The sequence below is a fragment of the Diaphorina citri genome, unplaced genomic scaffold (genome assembly GCF_000475195.1).
Source record: "Diaphorina citri unplaced genomic scaffold, Diaci psyllid genome assembly version 1.1 scaffold71, whole genome shotgun sequence".
Lineage (NCBI taxonomy): Eukaryota > Metazoa > Arthropoda > Insecta > Hemiptera > Psyllidae > Diaphorina > Diaphorina citri.
In genome coordinates, this window is record NW_007377508.1 from 165228 (window position 1) to 187044 (window position 21817).

Here is a 21817-nt window from a genome sequence, read left to right on the forward strand (position 1 = left end):
TCTAACCTCCAACCGCGCTAAGACTACACCACTGAAGTTAAATACAAGGTATATTGCTGAAAATTATTTGAATATTTTTACATGGTTTTATTACCACAAAAATATCAAAGTTGGAATCAAAGATGGCAGGGGGACAAGAAGAGGACAATTAATTCATTGATGAAAAGATCGAAACATTTTGTTGGTAAACAGATAATAATTATTTTATTATTTATCCATCAGCATGTTTGTTAAATATTCTTCAAGTTCTGGAAAAGCTTTGACTAATGGTGTGGGTAAATTATCATGAATTACTCTCTCCGTTTTGACTCAGATTTATACGTAAAGCGTTATATTGTAGCGGTGTCCAATGTGGTTGGAATTGTGTTGATAATGGTTTGTAAAGCGTTGTGGTCGAAATTGGCCCACCCCAGCATGTTCTCTGATGTAATTTAAATCCGCAAAATACTATGGGTGAAATATTATAAAAGTTTAGACTGTTTAGGGCAAGTATGTACATATGTGAAAAGTTAAAAAGATGAAAATAATTCCTTTAGCATCTAGATAGCTTTTACACTAAGTACGGTTGTCCAGTCTAATGACCAGCTCTACCATAGAGAGTTTTCAGTGAATCCAGAGTTTAAGAATTACTGGCCTGTGTAAATCAAATGGGTGACGCCAAAGAAAACCCTTGACTCTGTGTTAACTCTCAGTGGTAAAACCGGCCATTAGTTGGTTTATTCTTGACGTTCACAAAACAACCATTTTGGTTGATAACCTTACCTGCTTCCATACTGTCGGATCTCTTCACATTTTGATGTTCTTCACTAGACATTTTGATGTTGGAGTGTTGACTTTCAAAACCTGATGAACTGATGGGTAATTAAGACACCTAGACATTTTGATGTTGGAGTGTGTTGACTTTCAAAACCTGATGAACTGATGGATAATTAAGACATTTTTATCACTGCACCAAAACCAATTATTTACTAGGTCCTTCAGGCCCACTGTCCATTAACCACACACAAAAAGCCCCCTCTGAGGCTTAGGTGGAGGGGCAACTGCCCCAAAAGATGGGTTAAGCTTATAAGAATCTACAAACTCAAATGGTCAGCTAAGAATAGCTGAGATGATTTACGATTACGACGTCTTTTGTACAGCCCTAGCAAAAAGGATGGTCATTAGAGCTGTAAATTATCCGGATAACGGATATCCAAATACCCAGATTTTATCCGTACCCGGATAAATGTCACAGCTCTAATGGTTATTCAAGATGGATGCTCATCTGAAATGGTCATCTTTCTTCGAGTTTCGCTCAAATCTCACGGTCTTCTTGGGACTTCCCACCTTGCTACTCCTTACTGCATTTTTATCACTGCACCAAAACCAATTATTTACTAGATCCTTCAGGCCCATTGTCCATTAACCACACTCAAAAAGCCCCCCCTGAGGCTTAGGTGGAGGGGCAACCGCCCCAAAAGATGGGTTAAGCTTATAAGAATCTACAAACCACACACAACTTTCAGACGTGACACCTATAACTGCATCACAGTCACTGATTTTACTTGTGAAAACTTGTGTTTCGCACAAAACGATTTGTTTTGGGTTTCGCAGTTCGCACAAACCGATTTATTTATTTTTCGAGAGAAAACCTCTGTGCCATATGAGAAATCACTGTGTTGGAGGTGCATAAGATATGGTAAGAGTAGGTACATGAGAAATCAGAACAACGTGCTATGGGTACCTACTACCTATATAGCAAGGTGTAGGTATCTAGACTGAAACGCGACACAGGTAGTTATCAGTCATGTGAAAATGAGAGTGGCATTGACTATCCCTAACATTATTTATATAGGGTGCCCACCACGGGTACAACTCTCGCCTGGTGGACAAGGGGTTACCACAATTGCATTCCAGCACAAGAGCGCGGCGGTAGAATTGCGCCTTAGCACAACTCATGACTTGTATGCAAGAAGTTACCGCTATTGCGCGCTATAGCATAACAGTGTCCAAAATTCACGCTTGGCTAGCAGGAAGTTGCTACTATGCGCCCCAGCAAACCTAAACAGTGGTTGATTGGACAGAACTTAGGCCTACTAAGGAGGAAGGTGTCGCATTTCGCCCTAGCACAACAGCGCGAGCGGTAGAATGATCAAAACTCACACTTTGGAACCTGCAATGGAGCAGTTGCAGTTGGGTAAAAATTATGAATAAAAGGTCGATTCCTACGTAAAAAGTTGTGAAAAATCCAAATCTGAAGGGGAGCCGAGAGTCTAAACAGTGATGGACGGGGGAGATGCTCCAAATTTACAGTAAAGGAGAAAATTTGAACTCGAGGGGAAGAGGGAAAACGGCCCTGGTTCGGTTGACTTACTTTGAATGCTTGATGTAAATGGAGAACCACATCACAGAACACATAGCGTAGGAGCAAAAGTCTTAAAAAATCATCTCCGAAGAATTGTAAATACGCAGGATCTGAAAACAAAATGTAAGTTTAAATAGGTTTAATTAGGCTTGCCAAATATCCAAAATGTCGATTCGGGACGCGAATCCGCGAACATAATTGCCAAATCAGCGAACATAATCGCCAAATCCGCGACCATAATCGCCAAATCCGCGACCATAATCGCCAAATCCGCGAACAAGATCGCCAAATCCGCGAACATAATCGCGAAATCCGCGAACATTTTTTGTAATTGTAATTGTAATTTATTTATTTAAAGTGAATACAATACAGGCAATTGACAAAATATTACATAATGGCAACACCCTATGACTGAACTCTCTAACGTTATTTGAGGAATTTTGTTCCTACACATGCGCAGAAACGAGTTTTCGTCAAATAACGGTAAAAAGTTCATTTAAAGGGACGCTAATTTTGGTTGTGTGAGACGCTTTTTTCTTCATTCATACGGACCAATTTCACGAGTCAGTCTTCAAACCCACTCTACAAGGACCGCTTACAATAAAGAGTACAAAAATCTCTGACGTTATGGACACTGTGACGTCATTGATAAATATTAATGTGGCAAACTATGCTGTCACTAACTATAAACGCAAAATGTCGATTCCAAATGGAAACTGCTCATAGTAAAATGTATTTCATATGAAGTGTGCGAAGAGTTGCACGGTGTGAGATCGGCATTTTGACGCTTCGTGTTATGGCAAAAGTAAAATCCTCTCCATTTCCGGGTACAAATGAGCCTAGGGATATCAGATGTTGAAATTAGAGACTTCAAAAGACGCTTTCAGCGTGGTTTAACTTTCCTCATTGATAATTCTGATTCAAATTCGAACTTATTCAAATTCGCTGTCAGACAGACTTTTGTTGGAGAGGGTTTTTCACAAGTTTGTTCACGTTCAATATTTTCTCAATATTTAGGTTCATGGAGGTGATGTCGATTTCAAAGGACCTTGATATGTAATTTCTTACAAAGATTTGTTATCCAGGTCCTGAAATAGTCCATACAGATTAATAATGAGGTGCGGTACACAAAGAGGTTCATATTTCCAATTGATGCTGTAGGAGGGTCATGTAAAGTGTACCGTTTTAGCAGATATGAGAAGTAGAAGAACGTGAGTTTTACGGGGATCTTAGAACAGTGAATTCCGATGATTTTCATAGCAATATCTAGGCTAAGGCATCTGGATGGGGTTTCGGCAAAAAGATCATCAGAGGGTTTATCCAATTTATGTTAAACTCTAAAAAGGCTGTCATTTCGTTGACTCATAGTTAGTATTCAGCCGGTAGGTTGGTAATTGACACATAAAAGTCACATTAAGCTGGTAACCAGATCTTATTAATTCGTGTTCATATTTTGAAGTGTGCGAAGAGTTGCACGGTGTGAGATCGGCATTTTGACGCTTCGTGTTATGACAAAAGTAAAATCCTCTCCATTTACGGGTCCAAATGAGCCTAGGGATATCAGATGTTGAAATTAGAGACTTCAAAAGACGCTTTCAGCGTGGTCTAACTTTCCTCATTGATAATTCTGATTCAAATTCGAACTTATTCAAATTCGCTGTCAGACTTTTGTTGGAGAGGGTTTTTCACAAGTTTGTTCAGGTTCAATATTTTCTCAATATTTAGGTCCATGGAGGTGATGTCGATTTCAAAGGACCTTGATATGTAATTTCTTACAAAGATTTAATTTTTAACTTACCTCATTGATAATTCTGATTCAAATTCGAACTTATTCAAATTCGCTGTCAGACAGACTTTTGTTGGAGAGGGTTTTTCACAAGTTTGTTCACGTTCAATATTTTCTCAATATTTAGGTCCATGGAGGTGATGTCGATTTCAAAGGACCTTGATATGTAATTTCTTACAAAGATTTAATTTATCCAGGTCCTGAAATAGTCCATACAGATTAATAATGACGTGCGGTACACAAAGAGGTTCATATTTCCAATTGATGCTGTAGCAGGGTCATGTAAAGTGTACCTACCGTTTTAGCAGATATAAGAAGTAGAAGAACGTGAGTTTTACGGGGATCTTAGAACAGTGAATTCCGATGATTTTCATAGCAATATCTAGGCTAAGGCATCTGGAAGGGGTTTCGGCAAAAAGATCATCAGAGGGTTTATCCAATTTATGTTAAACTCTAAATAGGCTGTCATTTCGTTGACTCATAGTTAGTATTCAGCCGGTAGGTTGGTAATTGACAAAGCCACATTAAGCTGGTTACTAGATCAAAAGCCTTTCTGTTCATATTGAAACTTCTAAGGAATCGTTTTTCATGACAAACAAATTGAGACCAAGGTTCATTTCCAATTTCTAGAGTTGACACTTCAATGGCCAGGCTTTCCATGAACTTGCTACAACACTAATAAAATAATTTAAAAATTAAACAATACAACAAATATTTAATGTATTTAAAATGTAAAACAACAGGGTGTCCAGAAAACTGAAGGTTCCAACAATAATGATGATCTGTGCTACCCGTAAATTACCATAGCTTACAGAAAGGGTGGTCTTCAAATTTTCCCTGTAGCACGTGGTGCAACTACTACCACTGAACAAATTTGCCTCCGAGTTCTCCGACCATAGAACTGCATAAAATGGCATTACATATAAACCACATAAATGATATTACATATGTGCTGTGGGACAAAGGCAAAACCAGTGTTTACATAAACGTGCCTCAAGGACCACAGAGTCCACAGACCTTTTGGCATATTGTAACAACGCGACTTCTCCATGGATGGCATGGCACTTCTGTCTGCTCTGCCGTATTTTATTCGTTCTTTTTAGGGCAAACTCAAATAACAGTTTCAAATTTCTCTAGTTTTTCAAAGGGTACACTAAAGTGAGCTGCTTTTCGACAGCTGGTCCTGAGCCTCTGATGTGGTAAGTTTTCTGGACACCTTGGTATATTACAAAGGTATTTACAGTGGTGATCAGACATGTGATGAGAGAAAGAGAGAGAGAGAGAGAAAGAGAAGGAAAGAGAGAGTGGGAGAGAGAGAGAGAGAGAGGGACCGTCACATGTTTGATACAAACCATTGAGTATTTTGACGATAATAATTAATTTAAAAAAAAAAACTACTAGGTATTAATATTTAATACTAAAATATTTATTATTTTAATTTCAATTTGCTACCCCCTCCTAACCCGGACGTTTGTCAAGCACATTTTGGCGTATTGGACACTATAAGGCTCAAAGGTTTTTGACTGCCTTTGATCCAGAATCTGCAATAATTTTGAGACCAATAATACCTAAAGGTATCAATGAAAAATCCTTATTGAATACTTTATAGTCAGAATAAGAAGACAATGTGGGTATCACCAAGACCATTTAGCCTTTGAAAGATTATTCCTATGTTTAGGCCAGATAGTCACCGGATAAAAGATAACCAATATAGTATCCAAACATTTGCTGACCCAAAACAATATGTACTTTTTTCTACTATTCGGATAACGGAAGAAAAAACGCAGAAATATTTTCGATTCATCGCTACATTCAGTGACTATCAGTCAAGAATAGTCATTGAATGATAGTCACAGTCACCAAAGCAGCAAAAAATACCATAGTTAGAACTACAATAAGAGAATCGTCCGGGATTCCACATTTCAAAACTTATTTATCATTGTTTTTACATTATAATAAAAATAAATAAGAAAAACATGAGAACAAAAGGGCGATTTTCACTTTTTCCAACTATCTTCCCAGAGATATACGTAATAAGTAATGCTTTATTTAGTTGTTTGTTTGGCCCCATTTCCCCAATGATTGAGATTGAGACCCCAGACGCCCAGACCCCGAACAATTCAGTCCCGATTTCACCTCAAGGGAACTATACTGTTCTGTCTTAGTTGTTCGTTCACACTTCCACAGCTGTGATACCCCAGACTCCTAAAGGCAGGCCACACACTATCAGGTAGACCTGACAGGCGGACCTGTGCAGGCGTACCTGTCAGGTCTACCTGATAGTGAGTGCCCGGTCTAACAAAGATACGCGCATGTCCGGACAAGACAACTCTAATGAGAAGAGAGATGAGCCACTCAATGACTGTAACATTGAGGCACTTAGACTATTCGCAAATGGTCAGCTAAGAATAGCTGAGATGATTTGCGATTACGACGTTCTTTTGTACAGCCATAGCAAAAAGGATAGTCATTAGAGCTGTAAATTATCCGGATAACGGATATCCGAATACCCAGATTTTATCCGTACCCGGATAAGTGTCACAGCTCTAATGGTCATTCAAGATAGATGCTCATCTGAAATGGTCATCTTTCTTCGAGTTTCGCTCAAATCTCACGGTCTTCTTGGGACTTCCCACCTTGCTACTCCTTACTGAACTCTCTGACGAACCCACAGAATCGGTCTTCCCACCCACTCGGATGGAGGGAGGCTTTAGATGTTGGATTGTTTCGATTTCAAGTCCAAATGTTGAGGTGCGGGAGGTTTGGTCCTTCTTTGCTATTGAACTTCCGTTTGAATTTGATGAAAATGTTTTCTAACTTCCAAATGGGACGCGAGGTCCAGCACAAGATGTTGTAACGAGGGATGTTCCAGCAGATCTTGATCCGGTAACGGGGGCTGACATTTTGGTCTATATTGCCTTCCCTGCAGATACAAACAAAGGGAAATCAGGTTTTGAGTTACCTATAATATGTAGTTTGTTGAAGTTTTCAAGATTCCAAGAAATATTGCTGTCTTATGTGTCGTTTGACATGCGGAAAACACGGGATTTTCAAATTTAGTTTCTGTTGTAAGTAACAAAATTAATGTAAGAAATAATACAGATTTCAATTTGATTCAGGGCCGTACCCAGGATTTTGTAGAGGGGAGCCGAAATTGCCTTCCCTGCAGATGCAAACAAAGGACACAATCAGTTTTTGAGTCATAGTTTGTTAAAGTTTTCAAGGGTGCAATAGTCCTACATACTGGACTCCGCACAGAAGACCCCCATTTCAATGTAATGTAAAGTTTTGAAGATTCCAAGGAATATTGCTGTCTTATGTGTTGTTTGACATGCGGAAAACACGGGATTTTCAAATCCAGTTTTTGTTGTAAGTAACAAAATTAATGTAAGAAATAATACAGATTTCAATTTGATTCAGGGCCGTACCCAGGATTTTGTAGAGGGGAGCCGACCATAACACGAAGCGTCAAAATGCCGATCTCACACCGTGCAACTCTTCGCACACTTCAAATGAAATACATTTTACCATGAGCAGTTTCCATTTGGAATCGACATTTTGCGTTTATAGTTGGTGACAGCATAGTTTGCCACATTAATATTTATCAATGACGTCACAGTGTCCATAACGTCAGAGATTTTTGTACTCTTTATTGTAAGCGGTCCTTGTAGAGTGGGTTTGAAGACTGACTCGTGAAATTGGTCCGTATGAATGAAGAAAAAAGCATCTCACACAACCAAAATTAGCGTCCCGTTAACTGAACTTTTTACCGTTATTTGATGAAAACTCGTTTCTGCGCATGTGTAGGAACAAAATTCCTCAAATAACGTTAGAGAGTTCAGTTAACGGGACTCTAATTTTGGTTGCGAAAACTCGCTAATAATCCTCAGTAGGAAATTTTCTAACTGCTATTCGTAAGCGTTAGCAAAAAGTTTTCAAATGGTCAGCTAAGAATAGCTGAGATGATTTGCGATTACGACGTCCTTTTGTACAGGCCTAGCAGAAAGGATGGTCATTTAGAGCTGTAAATTATCCGGATAACGGATATCCGAATACCCAGATTTTATCCGTATCCGGATAAATGTCACAGCTCTAATGGTCATTCAAGATAGATGCTCATCTGAAATGGTCATCTTTCTTCGAGTTTCGCTCAAATCTCACGGTCTTCTTGGGGACTGTCCATCCACCTTGCTACTCCTTACTGAACTTCTGCGACGACCCACCAGAAATCGGTCTTCCACCCCCACTCGCATGGAGTGAGGGCAAACTTTTAGAATGTTGGATTGTTTCGATTTCAAGATCATAATGGGTTGAGGTGCGCGAGCATAGGTCGCGTCATTTGCTAACGAATCGCTAAATCCGTTTGAACATAGATCGCAAATCCGCGAACTAAACTTGCGAAATGCGAACAAAATCGCGAGAATCCGCGAACAAGATCGCGATAATCCGAGAGCATAATCGCCATCCGCGATCTAATGCGAATCCGCGAACATAATCGAAATCGCGAACAAATGACAATTTGCGTCTATAATCCGCTTCCCTGCAGCATATCGCAATCCGCGAACATAAGCGACAAATCCGGAAATATCTGAGATATCCTATAATGGTTAAATCCGCAGAATGTTAATCGCGAGTTCCGCGAAACATGATCAATCCGCAACGAAATCGCCATGGCCGCGGACATAATTGTAAATCCGCTTGAACTAATCGCAAATCCGCGAACTAAGCACCCGCGATATAATCGCCAAATCAGCGAACATAATCGTGCAAATCCGCGAACAAAATCGCCAAATCCGCGAAAAATAATACGCGATATTCGCGAACATAATCGCCAAATCCGCGAGCATAATCGCCAAATCCGCGAACAAAATCGCGAAATCCGGGAACATAATCGCGAAATCCGCGAACATAATCGGCAAATCCGCGAATATAATCGCCAAGTCCGCGAACATAATCGCCAAATCCGCGAACATAGTCGCGAAATCACATAGGTACGATATGTACATAGGTACGATAGGTGATAACGAGAATCCAAGGGACCAGCTCATTTTTTTCGTTTAAGGCGGTTTAATACAACATTTTCTCGTTTCTAAAGGTTTAGCAAAGTGGAAGAGCAAACTGATGAAAGTATGACAAATTTAAACAAGTTAAGAACAAATTCTGATTTATAGAGGTACCTAATTTTAAAGTTAAAAAACGCGTCCCGAATTTTTTCTGGGACAAAAACGGAAATTCGGGACAAAACGCCCCAAAATGAAAAACTGAACGGGACGCCGGGACACCCCCTGAAATTCGGGACTGTCCCGGCCAATTCGGGACGTTTGGCAAGCCTAGGTTTAATAAAACTTTCATAAATTTGGGTCTTGGACCTAGTAGCGTTTAAACATGATTGTTGATCTCTTAGCATGTTCAGAGCCTATGTGGAACAGTCTCCGAGCATTCTCAAAGACCAACAATTATTATTTCAACTTGAACCAGAAGTCGCGGAACTTGAACTTGGAAGGCATGGGCCTTTGAGCAATGTTTTGCTCTAAAATGTCGTCACACTCTTGAGATCTTAAAGTATTTGTATTGGTAAAACTAGGGACATCGGCTATTTAAGCCCTATGTAACCTGGAGAGATCTTTTGTGACGTCACTGCGACTCGAGTAGATCTTTTGTGACGTGCTATATGTCACTGCGACCTGACACGGTATTTTGTAAACCAACTCACCTATCCTACTCCTCGTGAAGAGTCGACTAGCTTCGGTGACGAACCTGTCGATGTAAGACTGGCACCTTTCCCAATGATGAATAGGTACAGAGAGAACATTGCATATGTAACAGAACGCTGTCAAAGGACTATGAAGGAACAATGTAAACAAGTTGCCATAGTGCCTTTGATCTGAAAAAGGAAAACGAATAAAACTAGAGATTTGTCCTAAACCTAAAGTAACTACTGGTGTACTGGTCGACTAGGTTTCTAGAGAATTTAAAAGGCCAAGTCTGAATTCATTGCCATTCTTGTGATATAGGCAGATCTCTATAGATTTAAAGTAACTACTGGTGTACTGGTCGACTAGGTTTTTAGAGAATTTAAAAGGCCAAGTCTGAATTCATTGCCATTCTTGTGATATAGGCAGATGATAAAACTACCTTATCTGTGGGATTTATACTGGTCATTTTGTCAAACTCTATTTCTTATTTCGGCTGCGGGCGTAAAAGGACTTTACACCTTTACAGTAGTCCCATTCTGGCACTATTAACGGTATACCTACATATGTATTCTTTTCTATCTCTTACCATGGAAGATACTTGGAAGATCTTGGGGAGACATTAAAATTATCAACGGTTGTCCAAAATATGGAGGTAAATTTTGGAACACGCCTTATCTGTGGGATTTATACTGGTCATTTTGTCAAACTCTATTTTTCTTATTTCGGCTGCGGGCGTAAAAGGACTTTACACCTTTACAGTAGTCCCATTCTGGCAGTATTAACGGTATACCTACATATGTATTCTTTTCTATATCTTACCATGGAAGATACTTGGAAGATCTTGGGGAGACATTAAAATTATCAACGGTTGTCCAAAATATGGAGGTAAATTTTGGAACACGAAACTATTGTCGGAATCCACTATGAGAAATAGTGGCTTTCTTGTAAACGGATATAAATCACCCGGGTACAGGCTGAAACGAGGAGAAAACAGAATATTTTTAGTTGAAGTTGTCAACCACGTTCTTTTGGGATAAACATTTGGGCTAATTTAATCTACATGCTTCTAGCTAGATGAACTAGAAACATGCGAATTCCAACATTCGTTGTTATTTTCCAACCATGAAAAGATTCCCTCAAATTTTCCATCTGTTCCCAAGACCGTAGAGCCCCGGAGAGTACGTACAGACTACAGACCTATTCATATCACACAACTGGAGAGAAACTGACAAACCCGCGCTATTTAATGTGGGTTTAACCATTGGGTTGTATGGACCTCAACAAAGTTATCCAGTCTTCAATCAAGTGATGTAGGACTATTTTGTGTACCTAAACCGTTTCAAAAAGAGCCAAAATATCTCACCAGTGACTTTCTTTAATATGACTTCCTTTCTTGTTGGGAATGTCGGGCTCCTTTTTATGCGACGCTGTCACGATCCCTCCAAAGTCGTAGCCAACTGAAAAGAAGAGAGGATAGTCGTTAAAATTTATGAACCCCTGTTAACATGAGATCGGAAGGAAAATCTTAAGCTGTTAAGATGAGATACCCAAAAATCTGGTGTGAACATCACACGACTTTCCTTATCCTATTGAATGATGCTTATTTGAGTCTTCTTTTACCCTAACTTTTACAATATCTCTAACCGTTTTGTCGCTATAGCTGAAAACCGCCAAAAAACGGTCGAAATCTGTCAAAAGCGGTCAAAATACCGCCAAGCGCAGCAACCATCTCAACCAAACGTTTTGTGTTGCATCCTTGTCACATTTGTGAACTACATACCAAATTTCAAGTCTCTAGCTTATACCGTTCCAGAGATATTGTTAAATTACCCGGAAAACCGCCAAAAAGCGGTAAAATGCCGCCAACCGTTGCAGCGAGTTCATATTCTTTAATTCTTTTCTTTCTATGTTGTTCGGCAATAGATTCGTTCTGGTAGGTACAGTAAGCTCATTCTACCAAGTCCCTGTAGATGTTTTTGAACACTGTAAGCATCTTTATTCAAAGATTTCAAAGTCCTCTATCTATAGTGAATGCCAGCACTTACCCGCAGATATAAAGTTAATTATATGACTGAACACCGGCTTATACAGGATGTGCTTGTGAGGATTTTCCTTCCGGTAGAAATGATGCCGCTCCGGGGCTCCATTTTCCTGACAGCCAGACACCACCGGATACCCTGAACATCCCTTTGTACTTGACAACGAGTAGGACTTCTCAAACGGGGCCCGGGAAGGGGCCGGCGAACAGTTGAAGTGAGCCCCTGAGCCTCCGGGTGGGCCCCCTGGGGCCACGGTCCTCTCCCCTCCAGGCCCCACTCCTGCGTAAGGGCCCGCATCCTCATTGAATTCTCGTTCCAGGGTTTGTGCTATCCGGTACATGTCCATGGATAACTCGTTGAATTTTACCTGCGAATCAGGGAAGATATTAGTAGCACGGATACTTATGAATATCCTGCAATCCCGAGGACTCTGAGGAGGACGTTGGACATGGGCATTAGTCACACCAGTTCACGACAGCACACTGAAGTTTAGCATTCTTGAGTGGTGTTATATTAATTTTGATCAAGGGTGAACGATTTGGAAGACAACACCTGTACTGATAGACGATGGCTTCATTTAGGTCCTGAGAATATTTGTTAGAATGGGGTTCTAAGTTCTAATTCAAGAGTTGTTCACTCTCTCAAGTTTACATTTTACTAACAGGAAATAGTTGGACATGGGCATTAGTCACACCAGTTCACGACAGCACACTGAAGTTTAGCATTCTTGAGTGGTGGTATATTGATTTTGATCAAGGGTGAACGATTTGGAAGACAACAACTGTACTGATAGACGATGGCTTCATTTAGGTCCTGAGAATATTTGTTAGAATGGGGTTCTAAGTTCTAATTCAAGAGTTGTTCACTCTAGACAAACGTTACCCTAAAAAGTTTTTCCAAGGCATGTCTTATAATAAGAACTAATAGGAAGTAAATTTCGTTACCTGATTACAGCTGTTCCCAATGACTACTACTTCTTGCAAGGATAAATTCATCATGGTTGACTTTTAGGGAGTAGGTAGGTACTTAACATTGTACACGCACTATGCAGTGGGTAGTTCTACCTACTCACAATAATTGTACATTGGGTGTGGGTACCTACTTTTCAATATTTGCGTAGGTACCTACTTCTACTCTTCAGGGGGACCGTTGTCAGTTGTTTGGTACCTACCTAAGGACACAAGAGTAGGTGGATTATGTGTAGGGACTTTTTGAGTAGGTATCTATCTTGTTGCTACCTACTTGTACTAATTCCTAATCACAACATGAGGAAATGAGTACCTGGTAGGTTTGTAATAAATTTTGTGTAGGTATCTACCTACTCACCTCCCACCTCGTTGATCTTGGGGTCAGTTGCAAGTAACTGGTCCCTGTTTTATTTGGTTTAAGACAATAAAACATTTATTACATTCTTGAGTGGTGGTATATTAATTTTGATCAAGGGTGAACGATTTGGAAGACAACACCTGTACTCTAGACAAACGTTACCCTAAAAAGTCTTTTCAAGGCATGTCTTATAATAAGACCTAATAGGAAGTAAATTTCGTTACCTGATTACAGCTGTTCCCAATGACTACTACTTCTTGCAAGGATAAATTCATCATGGTTGACTTTTCCACCGGAGGCGTTGTCAGGGGACTTAACCTGAAAGTGTGGGAAAGAGTAAAGGTTGAATTATTAAGAAGAACCTTTTTTAAAATAAAAACCTCTTTGGTACTACCACTTTTGGCTATTTGCTTCCAAGTGGATATCCCAATAGCAAGCACAGACGAAGGAAAAAATAGATAGGTACGTACCTAGCCTTGAAATTTTTGAACCTACTAAAAATTCAGGTCTACTGTGTGCCAAGTCACTCTAGCTAGTATGATACCCACTTCCCACTTGTCAACTGAGGTTAACTTGCTAATATTTTCGCAAATGAAAACAGTGACACACACATACTTAAAACTTTACCCCTCTGTTTATTTTCCCCCTCTTCATGATGTAACAGAAAGTAAAAATCTTGGAAAAGTGGACACTTGAAATTTCACCTAACCAAGCATGACACGCATCTCTCTCTATTGTATGAGAGACTCTCTTCCCTCTTATGTCGGCCTCTTCTCTCCCCTTTCTCGCACTTATTATTTTTGCTGATTAATGAAGAAGGGTTAGGTGAAAACAACGAGATTTTGTCTCTCAAACGGATGAGGAGAGGGAAAACGCACAAAGTAGGCCTCTCCTAAGAACAACAATGAGGCCTTTACTCTACCAAAAGCCTCAGGAGACAAAACGTGCGTGTCTGTCTTTGTGTCATTCTTTAGCAAATTAGTTGAGAGAGGAACAAAATTTTATAGTAAAGAGTGGAATGTAACCACCAGGCCAGCCTAGTTAGCTTGGAGAGTAGCGCGCCTGCCTTGTAAGCGCTAGGTGGCAGAGTCGATCAGTCGATTGCCGTCCCGGGCAAAGTTTATCCTAAAGAGATGAGGTTCATTCTCGGAACTATCTCTACTGTTTTTTTTTTTTTTTTTGAAATTGAAAATACATGATAATTTTTACAAACTTTACTGCCCTTTCTCTTTGTCTTTCTCCCTCTATCCTTTTCCTTTCTTTTCCTCTTTTTACCCTCTGTTTGTCTCCTCTCTCGTCTTTTTTTTGTCCCTCCTGTCCTCCTTCTCTTGCTCTTTTTTCTCTGTGTCTCCTTCTCTCTCCTTACACTCTTCTCCTTTTTGATCTTTGATCATTTTTTGTACCCTCTTAAGGATGCCTTTCTTCTTATACGTTCTTCATCTCTCTTTCTCTCTCTGTCTCTCCCTCCATTTTTTTTTCTTTTTCTTCCTCTCCCTCCCTATTTCTCTCTCCTTCTCTGTATAGGTATTCGAGGAGAGAACAGGCGGTGTTTAGAAAGGGAGAAATACATGAGAGAGGGAGAGAGATAGATCTTTGATCATTTTTTTATACCCTCTGTAGGGTGCCTTTCTTCTTATACGTTCTTCATCTCTCTCTGTCTCTCCCTCCATTTTTTTTTTTTTTTCATTTTCTTCCTCTCCCTCCCCATTTCTCTCTCCTTCTCTGTATAGGTATTCGAGGAGAGAACAGGCGGTGTTTAGAAAGGGAGAAATACATGAGAGAGGGAGAGAGATAGGGGAGGGAGGGTGGGAGAGAGAGGGCGGGATGGTAGAAAGAGAGAAATACCTGAGTGAGAGAAAGAGAGAGAGAAGGATGGGGGAGAGAGAATTCTAATGGAAAAGTTTCGTCAAAAAAGGAAATCTAATTGCGTGATTGATAATTTTATCTACATAGAATAATAATGGTGTTTTCACTTTTCACCGAAATTTTTCACAATAAAATTGCTTCTACATGCCCCCATACATTAACCCTACCATCTCTCCCTCTAAACTCGACCATAGCCTAGTACCGATCCAAGAGAAAATAAACAAACCATGAAAATAGATAGAAGCGTTCTCAACGGAGCCTTGACCATAGTACCGACCCTCGCAGGAAAATCAAGAAATTGGGCTGAGTATTTTTTCTGCGATGGTCGATGGTCGCTGGCGAGGGTCAATGGTCCATGGTCGCCGTTGTGAACACCTACCAAGGAAAGCCTTGGTAGGTGTTATCAGGAGTATCAGGTACACCTGATCAGGTCCGCCTGTCAGGTCTACCTGATAGTGAGTGGCTGCCCTGAGCGCCATTGCCACTGTAAATAAGTATAAGATTGTAGGTAGACGCAAGAGTATAAGACATTTGAGGGCCTAAAAACTCCTGTGACCAGGCCTGGATGGGATTAAGGATAAAGTGGCATAATACAGCACACATTGACAGGCGAGGATGTGACGAGAATAGTTCAAGTATCATCTATCTATTATTCCCCTCTGCCCACCACCCATCTCACCTATACCTCCTCTGCCCGTCACCCATCCAATCTCTCACCACGCTCACCACCGGAGAGGTAACAGTTTTCATAAAAGATTTATGTCACAGTGAACATGTGTTGAAGGGGAAATGGAGGGGGGGAGAAGGAGGAGGAAGGAGAAGGAGGAGGAGGAGGGGGAGGAGAAGGAGGGGGAAAACGATACAATATAGCACTCCTTCTTCCTTGTCTTTGATACTTAAACTAACTGGCTATGTGTAAGTGTACAGGCAGATGGGTTCTCTTTTATTCTCTTGTAATAAATTGTTCTCCAAATGAATTTGTTCATTGTAGAACCTTTGCAAACGGACTTACCTATAACGCCGGAGCGGAGTAAATATCCCATAGCGATCGTCTAATGCTCCCATGGGACCCCAAAAATGGGCAACTCCCCTTTAATTGCCTGAAATATTTGATCCAAATTTCACCAAAATTGGTGCCTTTGGAGAGCTCTAACAATAGTCGGACGTTTTATTCTAGTTTAATAATGAAATGAAATCCCCGCATCTTTTCCCATCTGTAAACTTGTATGCGTCAACCATACACAAACTTATGTGTCATCCAAGAAACCAAGCACCGTTTCTTTTTGTCCCAAATCCAAAATTAAAGTCAACGAAAAAAGAAGCACCGCTTTCCCTTGACGCGACGGCAAAGAAAAATGGACGCCTGCTGCAGAAGCTACGCCATACGCCATAAGACTAAACTTTGATGTGAACATTACTCATATTTTTCCGCATAATCTGTTGGCACTTTTTTCCATACTGGAATAAAAACGTACGTAGAACTTAACAAAAAAAAATGTTCGTGGACTTTATTGGTTGAGTCACGGACATCCAATATTACACTTCGTGTCATCAAGTGTGCCTTTGGCTTTTAAACTTGGTAAGCAAGGGATTGCTAAGATTATGTAAAATTTCATAATCAGTAAAATGGATTAGGTCAAAAAAGATCTAACCAGGTCACAGCGACATACGGCGTTTATTATAGCCGATGGCCCTACTTATACCAATACCAAAATGGATCCTTCAAATTAAATGGAATGGAGTGTGCTTGAATTTCCTCAAGGCATGTCATGTGGTGCAATCCACTCGACCCTCTATGGCAACTTTCTGTTGGGGAAAGAAAATATATTAGTGTTGTTTAAAGTTTAACTTGTTCCCTTTATTAGATTTTTTCTCCTCCCTAAGTATCACATGTTGTGTGAACACTTCCTCTCTATGCATTGGGGAGCTTTGTGGAGGAAAACTCTTCTGGGAATATCACTTGACTTCCTCTATTGAGTTGATTGAAGTGAGGATGAATTATCAAGAGGGGCCGCATAGTTACAGTGAAAGCTCTACCATTATACCAGTACCTATCCCTGGGAATATCACTTGACTTCCTCTATTGAGTTGATTGAAGTGAGGATGAATCATCAAGAGGGGCCGCATAGTTACAGTGAAAGCTCTACCATTATACCAGTACCTATCAATCAAGTTCTATTGTAATCTTTAACTCCTAAAATAAATAAACAAGGCCTTTTTTAAACTGGGCAAAGGATCTTTCGAGGCTCATTCAAGCATCAGGATAAACAAGGTTTATTTCAATTCTTTTTCTACCGAGGTGATTCAAGTTTATTAGCCTGAATGCCTGATGAAAGTTGACTTCAATCGGAATCTTCGGATAAAGTTGATATGCTGGATAAGAAAATTTAGGACAATCAGATTTTAGCTAAATTTCCTCAAGGACCTAAGTACCTATCAATCAAGGCCTGTTGTAATCTTTAACTCCTAAAATAAATAAACAAGGCCTTTTTTAGACCTTTTTAGGACAAAGCATATTTCGAGGCTCATTCAAGCAGGATAAACAAGGATTATTTCAATTCTTTTTCTACCGAGGTGATTCAAGTTTATTAGCCTGAATGCCTGATGAAAGTTGGCTTCAATCGGAATCTTCGGATAAAGTTGATATGCTGGATAAGAAAATTTAGGACAATCAGATTTTAGCTAAATTTCCTCAAGGACCTATACCAGTACCTATCAATCAAGGCCTATTGTAATCTTTAAGTTTGTTAGCCTGAATGCCTGATGAAAGTTGGCTTCAATCGGAATCTTCGGATAAAGTTGGTATGCTGGATAAGAAAATTTAGGACAATCAGATTTTAGCTAAATTTCCTCAAGGACCTAGTGGTTAGCACGGGGGTTTTTGAATCTGGAGGTCGGAGGTTCGCGTCCACGTCAGGTCATAAAATTTAGCGTCGTGCATTAAAGCGGGAAAGGACATTTGTGACAAGCATTTATGCCTGACATAATTAAAATTCCTTTGGGATGAGCTATTTATTTTGATCATTTCTCTTTCGTCTAAATCTCTCCTCCTCCTCCTCCTCTTCTTCCTCCCTGTTTCTGTCTTATTTTCATCAACCGCAAGCAATTATATGAGAAATGTCTACCTAAAGAAAACAGAAAGTTTCTCCTTCTGTGTAATAAGACAAAAGACCATGTGCCACTGCTTTCTCAATACCTTGTTTTTATCCTGCCCAAAAAGGACTGAAAAGTCCCTGTGACCCAGCAGTCTAAACAAGGTTTTGTATATTTCATAGGATAGCAGTAAATACATGCCAATCGATTGCAAAATTTTCTAGTGTTCTCGTCTTGACCCAGCACCTATATGTAAATGGGAAGTATTGTCTCTCTTCTCGCCCATCTGATGAGAGGCATACTACGGTATGGGCATGCTACGACATAGACCACACTAGTCTAATATACCATTTGTTTCATTGCTACGAAAAAAACGGCGGTGAAACACTCACACACAATACCTACTGACTGGGATCCATTAATCTTTATTACCAATGGGTGGACTTAGCCTCAAGTAACTTTCTTACATCCGACCTGTAGGTACGTCAAGTGTTTTTAATCGATATGGTTATGGTCACATCTACCCATCTGACCGAGGTTTATCATTTGAATGAGCAATTCTCACCCATGCCTATTCATTGCTCAATGAGGAGCATACACTTTCTGCCTCAACTGGTATTCTACACACTTTGTGTTTAGAGTAGAAAATAGAACATACCATGTTTATCCTCCTCGAATATTACTAAAGTGTCCCTTTACCCGAACAGTCTAAACACTTTATAATTTATAATAGCCTAATACCTTTGTTATACAAGTATAGCTTGTTGGTCATTTCATGCTATATTTGTGTTATGTCTAAGGCATACCACAACTTAAACATATGTAGCTTCACTTTCTTTGGCCATACAGTCCACCTGTGGTCCTGTGTTCTTTTCACAGGGGCTCTGGAAAATGGTTGATTTCTCACCCTACCGATCGTTTGGGCTTCAAATCGTTTTACAGTGTGTGTTCCCAAAGACCTGGTTATGAAACGCTTGAGATGACTCAAATGTTGCCGTCTACAGCAATAAAAAAATTAACCATAAATTGAAAAGAGTAAATATAGGTTCACACCATTAATTTATTTCTGTGACAAAGAATACCTTTTCATACTGATGGATAACTAGATAAATTATTATCTCTAAATTGAGGAAATAGTATAATCAGATACAATTTGATTTATACACTTCCAAGTTCAAGTTCCGAGACTTCTGGTTCAAGTTGAAATAATTGTTGTTGGTCTTAGAGAATGCTCGGAGACTGTTCCGCATAGGCTCTGAACATGCTAAGAGATCAACAATCATGTTTAAACGCTACTAGGTCCAAGACCCAAATTTATGAAAGTTTTATTAAACCCCTTCCAAGTTCAAGTTCCGCGACTTCTGGTTCAAGTTGAAATAATAATTGTTGGTCTTTGAGAATGCTCGGAGACTGTTCCACATAGGCTCTGAACATGCTAAGAGATCAACAATCATGTTTAAACGCTACTAGGTCCAAGACCCAAATTTATGAAAGTTTTATTAAACCTAGGCTTGCCAAACGTCCCGAATTGGCCGGGACAGTCCCGAATTTCAGGGGGTGTCCCGGCGTCCCGTTCAGTTTTTCATTTTCTACTTGGCCATCCGGAGTCGAGCATACTATTCGCGGGCCGCCAAAGAGGACCGGTCAGACCTCATGGTCAAACAGCTGCGATACTATGCGAGATTCATTGTGGTCTGCCTCCTGCTGAGGAAAATGCAACTGGTTCGAGAACTTGTGATGGTAAGTGACTGATCGGTTGTCTGGAATTTTCATCAGGGACTTTCACCTTCGATGAGTGTAGGGGTCGCATGAGAATCGGTCTTTACACTTCGAGGGTCGCATGAGAATCGGTCTTTATATTCAAAGGTCGCAGTGGAGGGGTTATTCGTGGCTTGACCGATCTTCTAGTCTCAACATCTGATGACTTTTGATATCGTAAAGAACACAGGGATTTTTCTATGCCCTTACTTAGGCTAGCCACTCAATACAGGTAGACCTGACAGGTACACCTGATCAGGTATACTTGACACCTGATGAGCACATACACTATCAGCGGCTGTCAGTTCTACCTGATAGTGAGTGGCTGGCCTTACATAAATTGATGTCACCGATGGAGTTTGCTGATCCTGTAATTTCCATTTTTTTGCAGGAGTCCACAAGTCCACACATAGTCGACCGGCTATCGATCGATGTCGACTGAACCGTCCACACTAGCTTGACAACACAGATTCACCTCTTCGTCGTTCGACTATGTTTGGACACACCTTTCAATCCTGTCTCTTTCTCGGATATTTCAGTCTCCGGACCAGCGAAACCAAATACTTGAATGAGGCCTACGCTTTCTACTTGGCCATCCGGAGTCGAGCATACTATTCGCGGGCCGCCAAAGAGGACCGGTCAGACCTCATGGTCAAACAGCTGCGATACTATGCGAGATTCATTGTGGTCTGCCTCCTGCTGAGGAAAATGCAACTGGTTCGAGAACTTGTGATGGTAAGTGACTGATCGGTTGTCTGGAATTTTCATCAGGGACTTTCACCTTCGATGAGTGTAGGGGTCGCATGAGAATCGGTCTTTACACTTCGAGGGTCGCATGAGATTCATGAGAATCGGTCTTTATATTCAAAGGTCGCAGTGGAGGGGTTATTCGTGGCTTGACCGATCTTCTAGTCTCAACATCTGATGACTTTTGATATCGTAAAGAACACAGGGATTTTCAGTAGTTACTTTAGGTTTAGGACAAATCTCTAGTTTTATTCGTTTTCCTTTTTCAGATCAAAGGCACTATGGCAACTTGTTTACATTGTTCCTTCATAGTCCCTAATAATAATGGTAAATAGTAGAACTTACTAATAGTGGTAGTAGAGCTGCCCTATTTTGGAAGCTATCTCGCCAATCTGCCATCGCTTCAGTCCATACTTCTGATCTAGTACTTGTCTGAAACAAAGACAGAAAATAGAGTTAATACAATTAAAGCACTAGAGATGAATAAGTGAATTACAAATCCCCGATGTCTTCTTCACATAAAACAGCCGTCTCAACATGATACTTGAGCAATCAGCGAGGCGGAGAGAAATCTCAAATGAAGAACTCCCGAAACGTGAACCCTATGCTCCCACGCAGAGTGTCAGATACAGATTTATTAGCGGAGAAATTTCCGAGGAATCCGAAGTGTCAGCGGAGAGTTAACTCCTTTTATGCATAAAATTGCGATAGTCAAAAATGTAATAAAAGTTAAATTTGTGATAAAAGTCAACGATTTGATTAGAGTTGTGACAAAATGATCAATGATTGGTGTACTAAGTGGCGATAGCACGTTGGATGCACCAGTTCCCAATGGATCACTGAAGCAACTTTGACCGTGGTTGGTATTCGGATGGGTGGTGTAATCGCGTGCTGTTTTCCCAGCCCGTCTCAGGCTAGATGAGGTTAATGTGAGTAGGCGAGTAGCCACTTGTTGATGAAAGTTGAGAAGGAAGAAATCAACTTGGTGTAAATTATCTGTACCTACTTCCCTACACCTACATCATGTACCCATGTAGGTGGATATTTGAGTAGGGGTACTGTGTACTTGTTGAGTAGGTAGGTAGGTACTTAACATTGTATACGCACTATGCAGTGGGTAGTTCTACCTACTCACAACTGTACATTGGGTGTGGGTACCTAC

The 21817-nt window shown here is 40.3% G+C and overlaps 1 protein-coding gene and 1 long non-coding RNA gene across 2 annotated transcripts in view; one reads left to right on the top strand and one right to left on the bottom strand.

Moving 5' to 3' along the window:
- Positions 1-876: 876 nt before the first annotated feature.
- LOC113472193 lies at positions 877-1607 on the top strand. Its single transcript, XR_003394613.1, has 2 exons — positions 877-1028; positions 1437-1607. It is a non-coding gene; the product is annotated as an uncharacterized LOC113472193 (long non-coding RNA).
- Positions 1608-2138: 531 nt separating this feature from the next.
- LOC103520712 (protein SCAI) overlaps positions 2139-21817 on the bottom strand; it is a 30600-nt gene continuing 10921 nt past the window's right edge. The window contains exons 3-11 of the mRNA XM_026831732.1: positions 21001-21087; positions 15737-15778; positions 13416-13509; positions 11872-12232; positions 11190-11283; positions 10646-10800; positions 9844-10014; positions 2335-2454; positions 2139-2152 (exon numbers count right to left, since the gene is read on the bottom strand). Of these exons, the coding sequence (XP_026687533.1) occupies positions 2139-2152; positions 2335-2454; positions 9844-10014; positions 10646-10800; positions 11190-11283; positions 11872-12232; positions 13416-13509; positions 15737-15778; positions 21001-21087 (1138 nt within the window). The remainder of the gene's footprint in view (positions 2153-2334; positions 2455-9843; positions 10015-10645; positions 10801-11189; positions 11284-11871; positions 12233-13415; positions 13510-15736; positions 15779-21000; positions 21088-21817) is intronic.